A 15,151-nucleotide genomic window follows, 5' to 3' on the forward strand; every position below is an offset into this window, starting at 1 on the left:
CAGTTTGAGAGAGTCTTCCTGAGACTCATCTATTAAAATCATATAGGTACCAGTCTACAGAATTTTAAGACCTAGATTTACCATAAGCACAAATGCTTTTTGGCAGCGGATTCACTTCCCGAGGTTGCGGGGATCATTTAAAATAAATTCTGCAATCGGACCAACTTTCCATACCCAATCACCGGGGGGGGGGGGGGGGGGGGGAGGGGGGGGGGGGGGGGGGGGGTGGGGGGGTGGGGAGAGATAGCAAGGGGAGAAATGCCAGATGTAGGTGAGCGCGTGCGTGTGTGTGTGTGTGTGTGTGTGTCCTATTTAATTCCTTTTTCCCCCCCTGTACTTCTACCTCTGCATTTGCAGGACAGCTGAACATTCCTTTTCTACAACGTCCATTCATCTAATTGAAAACTTTTGCGTAGTTACCTTCTGCCTTCCCTTTTCTAGGCTAAATTTTCCAAAATCAAATGGTTTTCGTTCCGCTCCTTAACGAGGGAAGAGATGACAGATTCGTCGGGCCCACGAGTCGGGCGCCGGAGCACGACGGGTTAAGTCGGAATCGCCACGTGGAAGCCACTCAGCCTCGCGAACTCCAAATCCCGACGTGCAGCGCGGGGCGGGATGGGAACAGTTGGCGGGGACCGCAGAGGCCCGCGCTGTGTAACCTGGACGGGCCCCGTGCAGAAAGGGCGCGGCGCCTGACGGAAAAGCTCCTGCCTCGTCCCGCCGCCGTCCCGCCGTCCCGCCGTCCCGCCCCTCTGCAGAGTTGGTTTATTCCCTGCAGCCACCGCGTCTTTCCCCAGAGTAAGGTGCTGCTGCGCCTTCTCAAGCCCGGGGCCTTTACGCCGGCACCTTCCTCTACCGGGAAAGCTTACTGTTAACTCCAGTACAACTTACTGCTGCGCCTAGATCCACCCGCGTCTCCACTCTGCTTAAGACAGAGGAGGCTGACGGGCTGGATGAGCGAACAGATGAAGACAAAATAGCCACGGTTATCCCCACCTAACTTGGCAGCAAGATTGTGGAGCTCTGAAATCAGATAGGGTTCCAATACCAGTTCTTCCACTTTCTAGCTGGGTAAACGTCCTTCATCCCTCTGAGAGTTCAAGAAATGTTTGCTGAACGAATGAATAAGATGTTTTGCAGAGATATGTGCCGAATTAAATGAGATGATGCTTGCATCGTGCCTGACCCACAATCAGCTCTCAGTGGAATTATTGGTCCCCTCACTATATGCCACCTTCTCTATTTATGCAGGTTGTGGGTTTCTCGCAGCGGGGGGCCATCTGGCTCGGTTCCACCTCCCCAAGGCGCTGGGTCCCCAGAATTTTCTAGAATGAATGCGGAGGGCTACATATTTCACATGCGTGGGGCGGGGAAACTGCTGGACGTTTACAGATTCCGGATGGCGCTGGCCCCTTTGCGGCGACCACAAATCCCATCACGCCGCAAGAATCTGGGCTCGTTCTCATACAAATGAAGTCCTACGATACTTGCAGAACGAGTACGACGTCTCTGGGACCCCACCCCTACCCTGCGCCTCCACTGGCCGGGACAACCGTGACCCGTCCCCACTCCTCGCGCCTCCGGGATCAACCTCAGAGCCCAGTGGGCGCCCGGAAAAGACGCATGCGCACTGCTCCCTCCTGGTCTCCTTCCTTTCGTTAATTAGTCCTTCGCCTTTCAAGTGCTGGATCTTTTTGTCCCCTACTGCGTGCGGTGTCAGCTTCCTTGCGGAAGTGGTGGCCGTGGGAGAAGAAGATGGCGGCCCCTGTGGTGGCACCGCCTGGTGTGTTGGTTAGTCGGGCCAACAAGCGCAGCGGCGCGGGGTCGGGAGGCGGCGGTGGCGGGGGAGCCAGAGGGGCGGAGGAGGAACCGTCGCCGCCCCTGCAAGCAGTTCTGGTGGCCGATAGCTTCGATCGCCGCTTCTTCCCCATCTCCAAGGACCTGCCTCGGGTGAGCGCCGCGCACGCGAGCAGCCAGAGCAGGGAGGTTGGCGGGGCTGGAGCAAGTTCTCCTTTCGGCTAACTAGTACAGCATGCCCCTGAAGGACTTGTGTCCGTGCTGTTATCCTAAAACCGAGTTTATGTGGTTAGGAAGGAGGCAGAGGGTCTGTGTAAACCCTGATGACCGCTGACCAAGTGAGTGGCTGGCAGATTTGGGGCACTCGTAATGCTGTCCACCTCGGGTTTGAGAGGAAGGAAGGGAGCTAATGTAGAAACAGCACTTGAGAGAAGCCTTCACGCGGGGATTCAGTGCCCCTAGAAGAGGCAGCGCTGCTTTTAACCTTGCAGATGACGGATGCTTAGGTGAAAAGAAACGATCTTTTGCCTCTGAAAGGGCTGTAATAATGCCTTAAAAAGAGGGGACTAGATCTCGGACAGTGTACTTTTGTTTTTTCCTTCCAGGTTCTAATGATAGTGCCATCTGTCGAAAGGACAAAATGGGTTTAGTGGTTGATTGCCATCTTGCCATCGCCCCCGAGTTGTCTAGACAATGGGGAACTGGACTCAGCTGGGTCGTTCAGCAGTCCTCAGTTCAAAGAGAGGGAACTGCGTTGGATTTAAGGAAAATCCAAATCCTCCCTGATTCCCTCGAAAAAGCCTAATGGCTGTTCATTTTTGAAAAGCGATGAGAGATGGCTAACCTCTGACTCTTAGAAAAGGATCAAGGAAGGAAATCTTATGGGGAAGAAGGCCTTAGCAGTGCTTAAATTTATGGAAATATGATTGATTTCCAGTATTGCCCTTTTCCAGCGGTGAACTGCCATTCTGTCACAGCTCTGTGTCAGATACAAGGCGCATGGGTTCTGTACTTACCATCCCCAAATTGCAACATCTCAGACTCAGGCTTAGCGCATGGCATGAACATCAACGGCAGGAACCTGTTTACCTTTGAATTGGAAAGATACAGCAAAACTACACTGTTTGGAAATATTAACATAAGAGTGGAAATTGTTGTGGTAGGGTACCCAGAGGGATTTGAGAACTCATTTTTTTTTTTTTTTCAATCTTATGTCCTTCAGGTCCTCTTGCCCCTGGCCAATGTGGCGTTAATTGACTACACTCTGGAATTCCTGACTGCCACAGGTGTACAGGAAACATTTGTCTTTTGTTGCTGGAAAGCTGCTCAAATCAAAGAACATTTACTGTAAGGCCCTGCAACTTTTCTTTGCATATTTCGCCATCTTTTTCTAGTTTTTTCAGGAGGAATGTAACTAAGTAAGGGGAAATGTGAGAGGGGAAAACTGTCTACTCAGATGTCATTGTAAGTTCTAAGGATATTTTCTACGCTTATCAGGAGGTGAGCAGCTGAAACCTTGTATCTGCCTGTCTTGGGTTTTCTGTGACAAAGTTTAAAGAATAAACTTGTTTTTTTTCTGAATGTCACTTACAAAGTTTGATCCCAGTGGACTTTGCTTTGATGTAATGGCTTCAGTATGAAAGTTACAACAATAACATCTTTGTTTTTCCACTGAGTTTCTAAATCTTGTTTGTTCTCACCTGCAAGGATTTAAAGGAGTTCCTTGTCATCTTTGTATTCCCACTGCCTAGTTCAGTTCCAGGCATGTAGTGAGCACTTACGTGTTTGTTGAAATCTTGAAAAATAGGGAGTCTCATCACTTATGGAAATCCAGGAAATACAGACTAGGACATTAGCATGGTCTCCATCAGACAGTTCCTAAATGCTATATGGACTGCAGAAAGGGAAAGCCGACATGAAGTGTGTTCCTACTTCGTGTATTCTAGGTTTCAGCAGGATTTTGAGTTCAAATCAATGTTTGGGGACAGGGGTCAAGGTATGGAGAGGAAATAACCATGTTTCCTAACCCATGAAACAAGACTGGTGGCCGGGCGCAGTGGCTCACACCTGTAATCCCAGCACTTTGGGAGGCCGAGGTGGGCAGATCACGAGGTCAAGAGATCGAGACCATCCTGGCCTACATGGTGAAACGCCGTCTCTACTAAAAATACAAAAAGTAGCTGGGCGTGGTAGCGTGTGCCTGTAGTCCCAGCTACTCGGGAGGCTGAGGTGGGAGAATTGCTTGAACACGGGAGGCAGAGGTTGCAGTGAGCCAAGATTGCACCAACTGTACTCCAGCCTGGCGACAGAGTGAGACTCTGTCTCAAAAAAAACAAGACTGGTGACACCAGATGCTGAAAGCATTAATTACAGTTCATAATTCTCTTTGAAGTTGAAGACGCTGGCAAGAACCCAAAGAAGCCGTCCAGAAGGACTGTGAATGCTGAAGGGGGGAGAAAAATGGGGAAGGCTCATGTGATCTTTATGCTTGATGTACTCATGCCCCTCACCCTTCTCCCTTTAGGAAGTCCAAGTGGTGCCGCCCTACATCTCTCAATGTGGTCCGAATAATTACATCAGCACTGTATCGATCACTGGGAGATGTCCTCCGTGATGTTGATGCCAAGGCCTTGGTGCACTCTGACTTCATTCTGGTGTATGGGGATGTCGTCTCAAACATCAATGTCACCAGAGCCCTTGAGGAACACAGGTCAGGATGAGAGAATGACAGGAGCAAGGATTAAAGACCAGCAGAGGCCTGAGCCTGCATTTTTGCATTTCTCTCCCTCCTGTCCTTTATAGGTTGAGACGGAAGCTAGAAAAAAATGTTTCTGTGATGACGATGATCTTCAAGGAGTCATCCCCCAGCCACCCGACTCGCTGCCCTGAAGACAATGTGGTAGTGGCTGTGGACAGTGCCACCAACAGGGTTCTCCATTTTCAGAAGACCCAGGGTCTCCGGCGTTTTTCATTTCCTCTGGTGTGTGGATATCTGGGGTCCTTTGAGGTGGGGAAGTAGCAGGCTTCAGTGAGAGAAACAAGTTAAAGTCCTATAACCTCTTCCCACAGAGCCTGTTTCAGGGTAGTCGAGATGGAGTGGAGGTTCGCTATGATTTACTGGACTGTCAAATCAGCATCTGTTCCCCTCAGGTGAGCTCTTCAGGGCTGGGGCTGCACACCCAGAGAGTGGAACTCTACGGGTCTGTTATTGCCCCCCTTAGAAGGCCAAGGGATATTTCTTCTCCCTCTTTATTTTCTTTATTTTTATTTTTTGAGATAGTGTCTCACTCTGTTGCCCAGGCTGGAATGCAATAGTGTGATCTGAGCTCACTCAACCTCTGCCTCCTAGGTTCAACTGATTCTCCTGCCTCAGCCTCCTGAGTAGCTGGGATTACAGGCACACACCACCATGCCTGGCTAATTTTTGTATTTTCAGTAGAGATGGGGTTTCACCATTTTGGCCAGGCTCATCTTGAGCTCCTGGTCTCAGGTGATCTACCCATCTCGGCCTCCCAAAGTGCTGGGATTACAGGCATGAGCTACCACACCCGGCCCTATTTTCATTTTTATTTATATATATTTTTTGAGACAGGGTCTCACTCTGTGGCCCAGGCTGGAGCACGGTGGTGCGATGATGGCTCACTGCAACCTCGGCCTCCCAGATTCAAGTGATCCTCCTGCCTCAGACTCCCAAGTAACTGTAACCACAGGCATGCACTACCACCAATTTTTGTATTTTTTAGTAGAGACAGGGTTTTACCATGTTATCCAGGCTGTTCATGAACTCCTGATCTCAAGCTATCTGACCACCTTCCAAAATGCTGGGATTACAGGCATGAGCCACCATGGCTTTTTTGTTTTTTGTTTTTGAGATGGAGTCTCACTCTGTTGCCTAGGCTAGAGTGCAATGGTGAGATCTCGGCTCACTGCAACCTCCATCTCCCAGATTCCAGCGATTCTCCTGCCTCAACCTCCCAAGTAGCTGAGATTACAGGCACACACCACTGCACCTGGCTAATTTTTGTATTTTTTTTTTTTTTTTTTTTTGAGACGGAGTTTCGCTCTTGTTACCCAGGCTGGAGTGCAATGGCGCGATCTCGGCTCACCGCAACCTCCGCCTCCTGGGTTCAGGCAATTCTCCTGCCTCAGCCTCCTGAGTAGCTGGGATTACAGGCACGCACCACCATGCCCAGCTAATTTTTTGTAGCTTTAGTAGAGACGGGGTTTCACCATGTTGACCAGGATGGTCTCGATCTCTTGACCTTGTGATCCACCCGCCTCGGCCTCCCAAAGAGCTGGGATTACAGGCTTGAGCCACCGCGCCCGGCTAATTTTTGTATTTTTTAGTAGAGATGAGCTTCACCATATTAGCCAGGTTGGTCTTGAACACCTGACCTTGTGATTCACCCACTTCGGCCTCCCAAAGTGCTGGGATTACAGGTGTAAGCCACCGTGCCTGGCCTTTTTTTTTTTTTTTTTTTTTTAAAGAATCTGTTGTAAAGCAAAGATCTTGTATCCAGTATCGCAGTGGAAGTCTCTTTGGAATTCTGGTCCATGTCCAGCTGTCACAGGGTTTGCTAGGTCTCTGGGGAGCTTATCTGTGTTCCTAAAGAATAGTACTTAATCTTAGCCTACTCCACCTCCTTCCACAGGTGGCGCAACTCTTTACAGACAACTTTGACTACCAAACTCGAGATGACTTTGTGAGAGGTCTCTTAGTGAACGAGGAGGTGAGAAAAGTCTTCCAATGTCTCTTTAGAAGAAAGGAGAAGGCTATGATTGTATCTCATGCTGGTAACTTTTGATCCCTTTTTGTGTTTTATTGAGGCATAGGAAGGAGGAAAAGAGCTAGGGGCAGGAGGAACCGTACACAAAGAAAAGTCTTTGTGGCAGGGAGAGGCAGAGGGGAACTTACAAGGATTACAAAAGTTGTACTTGGGGGCGTTTTTCTTGTCTTTCATGCTTGGGTGACCTCCCTTTCCTTCTCATTCAGATCCTAGGGAACCAGATCCACATGCACGTAACAACTAAGGAATACGGTGCCCGTGTCTCCAACCTACGCCTGTACTCGGCTGTCTGTGCTGACGTCATCCGCCGATGGGTCTACCCTCTCACCCCGGAGGCAAACTTCACTGACAGCAGCACCCAGAGCTGCACTCATTCCCGGCACAACATCTACCGAGGGCCTGAGGTCAGCCTGGGCCATGGCAGCATCCTAGAGGAAAATGTGCTCCTGGGGTCGGGCACTGTCATTGGCAGCAATTGCTTTATCACCAACAGTGTCATTGGCCCCGGCTGCCACATTGGTGAGCACAGGTGGGGAGTCAAGCCAACTATCCTAGAAGCAGGAACCTGGGGGAGGCCCTGTCTCCAGAAGCACAAGGGATGGCTATACCAGGGACAGTCCCTGGGAATAAGGAACTGGAATGGCTAGCTCAGGAAAGGAGGAAGCAGGGATTTGAAAACAGCAATACCTTAATTCGTGGCCTGTGAGCCTCACTGGATGGCACTTCACATTCCAGGGCACCCTGTAGTCACCTTCAGGAGCAAGTGGGTAATTAACATGCAGTAACAACATCTATTTCATGTATTACAGTTTACAGAGGCCTTTTATATGCATTGTTTCATTTAATCCTCATAATTTACAAATGAACAAACAGGCTGGGCAAGGTTTTCTTGCCCAAGGCCTTTGGTAATAATGGGACCTGAATCTGGGGATTCTGATTGTAAGTCCAGTATTCTTTTTTTTTTTTTTTTTTTTTTTTTTGAGACGGAGTTTTGCTCGTTACCCAGGCTGGAGTGCAATGGCCCGATCTCAGCTCACCGCAACCTCTGCCTCCTGGGTTCAGGCAATTCTCCTGCCTCAGCCTCCTGAGTAGCTGGGATTACAGGCACACGCCACCATGCCCAGCTGATTTTTTGTATTTTTAGTAGAGACGGGGTTTCACCCTGTTGACCAGGATGGTCTCGATCTCTTGACCTCGTGATCCACCCGCCTCAGCCTCCCAAAGTGCTGGGATTACAGGCTTGAGCCACCGCGCCCGGCCACAGTCTAGTATTCTTTTTAGCCTACTGTAACTGCCTGGTTGGCCTCATGATAAATCATTTTGGTTGTAGGAATGTGATGCTTCTAATAGTACTGCCCGTTGCAGGAACAACAATAAGGCTCAGATTCTAGGGGCTGAGCGTGGTTGCTCACGCTTGTAATCACAGCACATTAGGAAGCCATGGCGGGAGGATCACTTGAGCCCAGGAGTTCAAGACCAGCCTGGGCAACATGGTGACACCCCTTCTCTACAAATAATGCAAAAATATGCCAGGCGTGATGGCACATGCCTGTAGTCTCAGCTACTTGGGAGGCTGAGGCCGGAGGATTACCTGAACCTGGGGAGGTTGAGGCTGCAGTCAGTCTTGATTATACCACTGCACTCCAGCCTGCGTAACAGAGTGAGACCATATCTCAAAAAAAAAAAGACTTGGATTCTAAAATGTACCAGAAGAGGTGGAATTATTTGGTTCTGCTTGTAGACATGGATATGATTCTAATAAGGTTTTGAGTTCAGAGGATCTTCAGAAACCCTGAAGGTTCTCAGGTTCTTAAGCCCTGTATATACTCTGTAATTGTAAACTTGGTGAAGTGTGTTGTCTTCTCAGGCCTGGGTTTAGAGGGTGAGTGGGTGTTTCTGGTGACTTGTGGGATGGGGAATGAGAGCTAGGCGGGAGCTGTGCTGGTGTCAGTCACCCCTGTCTTCTGTGAAGTGCTCTGGTGTGCAGTTGGAGCGTTTAGTGACCCACAGGCCTTCCCATCCTGAGCCAGGTGATAACGTGGTGCTGGACCAGACTTACCTGTGGCAGCGTGTTCGAGTGGCTGCTGGAGCACAGATCCATCAGTCTCTGCTTTGCGACAATGCTGAGGTCAAGGAACAAGTGACCCTGAAGCCACGCTGTGTCCTCACTTCCCAGGTAAGACCTGATCTGTACTGTGCATAGGCCCCGAATTGCGCGGCAGTCACACTGAGCCAGAAGGAGCATTATTTCCACCCATAGTCCTGACTGATTGAGGGTCCAAATCCAGTGGCTTCATTTACCTTCTAGCCTTAGTCAGGATGCACTCTTCCTCCACACCCTATCGGTTCTATGTTTTTCCCCCTAGGTGGTAGTGGGCCCCAACATCGAGCTGCCTGAGGGCTCGGTGATCTCTTTACATCCTCCAGATACAGAGGAAGATGAAGATGATGGCCAGTTCAGTGATGATTCTGGGGCTGACCAAGAAAAGGAGAAAGTGAAGACGAGAGGTGTGAGACTCGGCAGGTGTGGGGCATCTGTGTGTGTCTCTGCCTCATGAAAGAACCAGTGTTTCCTCCTGGCGGGATTGGGGCTGCTTCGGGGCCCTCTCTAGAGATCGTTGTCTTTTCCAGGTTACAATCCAGCAGAAGTGGGAGTTGCTGGCCAGGGCCACCTCTGGAAAACTGCAGGCATGAACACGGAGGAAGAGGAGAAACTGCAGCACAGCCTGTGGGGTGAGCTAGGCCTTGTGCCTGCCCTCCTCCTACTGAATCTGAATATTTTGAAGGAGAGTGAATACTTCAGAGTCACATTACTTATTCGCTCCTTTATTCATGCAGACAGGGCAGTTATATTGCTCTCTGTCGATGGCTGTTTTTTTTACTCCTTACCTGTTATGGCTTCTCAGAACTCAATATCAACATGGAAGAGGAGAGTGAAAGTGAAAGTGAACGAAGTATGAATGCCGAGGAGCCGGACAGCCGGGGAGGCTCCCCTCAGATGGATGACATCAAAGGTGAGTGGCCGGGGGAGAAAAGCGTTGGAGTTTATTCTCCACCTGGATCAACTCGCCAAAGGCTTATGTTCCTCAGAAGGGGTTTGGTGTAGTCAAGACTAGATGACTTAGAGCATTCTGGGACGATGTTGGCCCGTGAACTTATGCTTGCTTTGATTTCAGTGTTCCAGAACGAAGTTTTAGGAACGCTGCAGCGGGGCAAAGAGGAGAACATTTCTTGTGACAATCTAGTCCTGGAAATCAACTCTCTCAAGTAAGAGCAGTCTGTTCCTGTTCTCCTCGGGGCAATCCCGGGAAGGTAGAGGCTCTCTCATAAGCGTTTCTTCTCCGAATAGGAACCTATTCCCTCGACATCCCAAATGGAGAGACCAGTAGTATTTGGAGCAAGGAAAGCATTATTAAGTTCTAGCCTCAGCATAGACTTTCTCCTTCCTAAACCTCCCCTTCCATATTGTTCCATCCAGCTTCTCCAGTGTCTGTCAGAGTCCTAGTTCTAAGCATGCTGAAGGGCCAGTGAAGGCCCTAGAGTCACCCCAGTCTCCCCACAGGTATGCCTATAACATAAGTCTAAAGGAGGTGATGCAGGTACTAAGCCACGTGGTCCTGGAGTTCCCCCTGCAGCAGATGGATTCCCCGCTTGACCCAAGCCGCTACTGTGCCCTGCTGCTTCCTGTGAGCAAAGACTGGAGCTGAGTACAAGGGACTGGGTAGAGGCAGACACGCATCCTTGCTGTACTTGACTTTAAAGGAACTCAGGAGTAGACTGTCTTGTTATATTGGGTATATGTCACATCCAGTTCCTTTCTCCTTGCGTCTGGAAGCTGGTTGCGCTCTAGAGCAGCCTTGGCTGGTTCAGAGGGGTCAGGTTGAGTTCAATACTGACCGGCCTTTGCAACTCCAAGATTCCTACCATACTAGGCCCCCAAAGGTGTACTCAGAAGGAACCTGGACATTCACTGTATGGCAGCGATTTGACCCAGTATAAGATCAGCCTTTGGGGTGGGAATAGGTATTTTGAGGCAGCCTACAGCATCTGATCCCCTTTACCTTCCCTAAGGAATCTCTTTTTCCCAAGCCCTGTCAACAATTCCCAAGTCCCTCTGACATGATTCCACAGACCCTGTATCATCTCCCCCTTGTCCACCCATGTCATCAATATGGGTTTGCTTGGATGTCCAGGTGTAGGTGAGTGCTCAGGAATACATTGCAGCTCCCTTCTGTCTTCCATAGCTGCTCAAGGCCTGGAGCCCTGTTTTCAGGAACTACATAAAGCGTGTAGCTGACCATTTGGAAGCGTTAGCAGCCATTGAGGACTTCTTCCTGGAACATGAAGCTCTTGGTTCTTCTATGGCCAAGGTAAATAGGACCTCAATCCTCATTCTTCTGTACTTGCTTTCAATTGAGGGCTGGTGACCCCCTGCTGGGAGACATAAAATAAAAGCTAATATGGCCCGGCATGCGTGAAGGGTCATACCTATAATCCCAGCACTTTGGGAGTCCAGGGTAGGTGGATCACAAGGTCAGGAGTTCAAGACCAGCCTGGCCAACATACATCTGTACTAAAAATACAAAAATTAGCTGGGCATGGTGTCGTGTGCCTGTAGTCCCACCTACTCGGAAAGCTGAGGAAGGAAAATCGCTTGAACCCAAGAGGTGGGGGTTGCAGTGAGCCGAGATCGCACCGCTGCACTCCAGCTTGGGCAACACAGTGAGACTTCATCCAAAAAAAGGGAAAAAGCAGCAGCTAATGTGAATCAAGTATGGCCCATCCACTCCCAACGTCATGCTTATAGCTAGAATAGCACTGCTTGGAGCCAGGCTAGTAAGGTAGCCATCCTGGGGGTGGCCTGGAAATGTGCAAAGCTCTCCCCAGCAATAGTTCCAGAAGTTAGACCTGCCCCAGGAGCAGAGCAAACAGCTCACTCCTGTCTGTTTTGGAGGACGCTACTCGGTGCATAGAGGGATCTGAGGGCCAGGTAGAGTATCCTGCGGGACTCTCCAAGGCCCCTGAGGTCCCTTTTATTGGCCTTTTGCAGGTACTGATGGCTTTCTACCAACTGGAGATCCTGGCCGAGGAAACAATTCTGATCTGGTTCAGCCAAAGAGATACAACTGACAAGGGCCGGCAGTTGCGCAAGAATCAACAGGTGAGTCCTGCTGCCCTCTTGCCAAAACGGTCCTGGGCCCCGGGCTCCAGGGTGGTTGGTTTCTGGGGCTCTGGTTGTTAGAGCTGTTTATCTGCCAAGAGGAGCAGGAGAGTTACGTGCACCTCCCCCAGCGGATCGCACCTCTGCTTCCTTACAGCTGCAGAGGTTCATCCAGTGGCTAAAAGAGGCAGAAGAGGAGTCATCCGAAGGTGACTGAAGTCACACTGCTGCTCCATTGGGTGTGGCTGAGTGCCCTCCTGGCTCCTGAGCTGGGACAAGTGAGGAACTAGCTGCAGAGGGATGAGTGGCCACCATCTAGGCTGAGACTTAAAGGAGCAGAGGCTGGAACTACAATATTCTTCCCACCGCCAGCCACCATGTGCCTCCTGTCCTGACTGGAGCTGGGATGTGGGAAGTGGGGCTAGAACAAAGCTTCTGCCTGAGGAGGAGCTAAGCAGGCCCTGCTGTTGGAGGAAGGCCAGAGGAACAGCTTTGTGCTCCGGCTTTCCCTCAGGGAACAGCAGAGAGCAGCTGGCGCTCTCTGCTACTTGTATATGTCAACATTAAAAAAAAGAGAGCGGTGGATTTGGTTTCTCTCCATCCCTGACTAATCAGCCTGTGACGTATGTGACCAGACAGGGTAGCCTTTCCATAACACCTGGGGGAGAGGGATGACAGGTGTGCCGGCCACTAGGTGGTACTGTGGTACCTTGCTAATTAACCTTTCCATGGCTCCTGGGTAATGGAAGGCAAGGTTCTTTTCCAGCCTCTGGACCAGCTTGTCCTAGGGTGCTGTGCCTAAGTTTGTTCCACAGAGTCTCATTCTGAACACTTTTCTGCCAGAGGGTTATGTTGCCGACTATATGTAAAGCCCATTAGACATGCCAGTCGCTCTCACGTGCCTTTCCAGTTGATCTGGTACTTGTTCTGTCAGGGAAGCTGGGCCATTCTTCATTTTAAAAATAAGGAAATCAGCTCCGGGTCACTTGACTCTTGAGGGGTAAAGCTAAGGACTTTCAGAATCCAGAACTCTGCCTTTCAGCATGCTGTGTTTCAGTGAAGGGGAAATTGGCCCCACAGACAAACATGACCCAGAGCCAGTAATGGAGGTCCCAAGAACATAGGAAGGCCCTGAGGGGGGTGCCTTCCCTGACATGAGAGTGTTTTCTATGTGACAGGCGAGTCATTTTCACATACAGTTTCATTTAACCCTCACATGAGACTTACGAAGTCGTATCCCCATGTTCAGATAAGATGCCTGAAGCTCAGAGAGCTTCAAGTAACTGATAGAACCAGGTTTGATACTGGACTCTTGAGCTGGAGCTTGTCACTTTGCTGTATCACTTCAACCTCAACCAAAAGAGGCATGCCTTTCTGTCTTTTCTTTTTGAGTTCCTTGTCTTCATATAGTGTCAATAATTTTGGCTGGGTGCTGTGGCTCACGCCTGTAATCCCAGCACTTTGGGAGGCTAAAGCGGGCAGATCAGCTGAGGCCAGGAGTTTGAGACCAGCCTCGCCAACATGGTGAAACCCTATCTCCAATAAAAATAACAAAAATTAGTCGAGCGTGGTGGTAGAATGCCTGTAATCCTAGCTACTTGAGAGGCTGAGGCAGGAGAATTGCTTGAACCTGGGAGACAGAGGTTGCAGTGAGCCAAGATCACGCCACTGCACTCCAGCCTGGGTGATGAGCAAAACTCTCAAAAAAAGAAAAAAAGATATAAACAGAGGACAGGGTGACTGAAGTCTCCTTGGGGGTATGAAGGTATCACTGGAAAAGGAAAAGACAGGCTAGCCAGCGTTTGGCTTAATTTACTTTTCTAGTAAATCTCAGCTTCTATCTTGTCAGGTATAGGATCTAGTGTCTAGTATGAAGATTCTGGCATTTTGGCATGGAGTTAGTACAGCAGTGAGATATAAGTAACTTACAAGACATCCCTGATCTGTACTGAATATATAGCAGAAATCAGAAGTAGTCTACAGAGCATTTTTGGAAAGATTATTTCTAGCCAGGCACAGTGGCTCACGCCTGTAACCCCAGCACTTTGGGAGGCTAAGGTGTGCGGATCACGAGGTCAGGAGATCGAGACCATCCTGGCTAACACAGTGAAACCCCATGTCTACTAAAAATACAAAAAAAAAAAAAAAAATTAGCCAAGCATGGTAGCAGGCACCTGTAATCTCAGCTACTCAGGAGGCTGAAGCAGGAGAATTGCTTGAACTCGGGAGGTGGAGGTTGCAGTGAGCCGAGATCATGACATTGCACTCCAGCCTGGGCGACAAGAGTGAAATCCTGTCTCCAAAAAAAAAAAAAAAAAAAAGGCATGTGACCCAGTGATAAGGAAAATGGGAGGTGACAATGAATGAGAGATGTCAACATTTTGGAAAATGAAAAACAAGAGTGAACAGTGACGTAACAAAGCAGAATGAGGTGGGTTGTACCTGCTGAGGAAGTTAGTGACAAGAAGCAAGCCAATGTGCCCTTCTGAACCTAGAAAACGTTCAGCGCCTCGGAGGAGGGTATGGACTGATGCTGAGAACTAGGGGTGGGTGGAAGGAGATTACACAAAGATCTGTATAAGAAAAAGCACTACCAAGTCCCAGCCTCATCTGATCCAGCCGAGTGATTACCCCTACTCTCCCTGCATTAAATGGGAGATTCTGTCTCTGGAGAAATGGTAGGGGAAAAATCAGCAAAGATAGACTTTAGGTTTCCTAAGCCCAAAGGTCACAGTTTTCCAGACAGACTGCCCACCTGTGCCCAGCATAGTGAATGAAAAAGCCCATAAAATTTCAGAATGTCCAGGAGAACTTAAACTATCAGAGCCTCTGCATTCAGGAGCAGGCATAGTGGGGATAGAGGTGTGGTATTAGACTGAAAATGAAGAATTAGGTGAAAATATATGAGCAATGAGACGCAACACCAGCACACACTGACATAACCTCCAGTCTAAAAATAAACAACTGCAGGGAAAAAATACCTACGCATGCTGACAATTTTGGTTTCGTCAACAACAAAAGAAGTCAGCTTTCCCCCGACATGATCACCCTACAGTGAAGCCTGTTGGTTGATAATAAGTCTTGTACGTAGACTGAACTTCTAATCTGCTCTTTGGTGTCTCTCTGTTAAATATGAATAGACAGCCAAGGACCACTAAACACCTGAGTAACCTTCCAGTATGACAGACCAAAACAAACAGAAAATTGAAACAATGACAAAGTAGGGAGTTTTTTAAAAACTTCATGGGGAAAAAGCTACAATTAACCGTTCTTGAAACTCAGAAGATATTGTGTTTATTAAGTACTTTAAAAAGGAAGAATTGGAGGCCGGGCACGGTGGCTCAAGCTTGTAATCCCAGCACTGTGGGAGGCCGAGGCGGGTGGATCACGAGGTCAAGAGATCGAG

At 49.2% G+C, this 15,151-nt stretch overlaps 1 protein-coding gene across 1 annotated transcript; it reads left to right on the plus strand.

Annotated features, from left to right (window-relative positions):
• The first annotated feature begins 1,035 nt into the window (after positions 1-1,035).
• Positions 1,036-12,328, plus strand: EIF2B5 (eukaryotic translation initiation factor 2B subunit epsilon). Its single transcript, XM_017538317.1, has 16 exons — positions 1,036-1,950; positions 3,020-3,144; positions 4,322-4,507; positions 4,600-4,777; positions 4,867-4,947; positions 6,450-6,527; positions 6,791-7,103; positions 8,615-8,760; positions 8,951-9,092; positions 9,216-9,317; positions 9,491-9,598; positions 9,761-9,851; positions 10,147-10,270; positions 10,829-10,954; positions 11,635-11,745; positions 11,903-12,328. The coding sequence occupies exons 1-16, from the start codon at positions 1,756-1,758 to the stop codon at positions 11,960-11,962; spliced, it is 2,166 nt and encodes a 721-aa protein (XP_017393806.1). The 5' UTR covers positions 1,036-1,755; the 3' UTR covers positions 11,963-12,328.
• The last annotated feature ends 2,823 nt before the right edge of the window (positions 12,329-15,151 follow it).

Source organism: Cebus imitator, unplaced genomic scaffold, assembly GCF_001604975.1.
Source record: "Cebus imitator isolate Cc_AM_T3 unplaced genomic scaffold, Cebus_imitator-1.0 Scaffold111, whole genome shotgun sequence".
NCBI classification, from domain to species: domain Eukaryota; kingdom Metazoa; phylum Chordata; class Mammalia; order Primates; family Cebidae; genus Cebus; species Cebus imitator.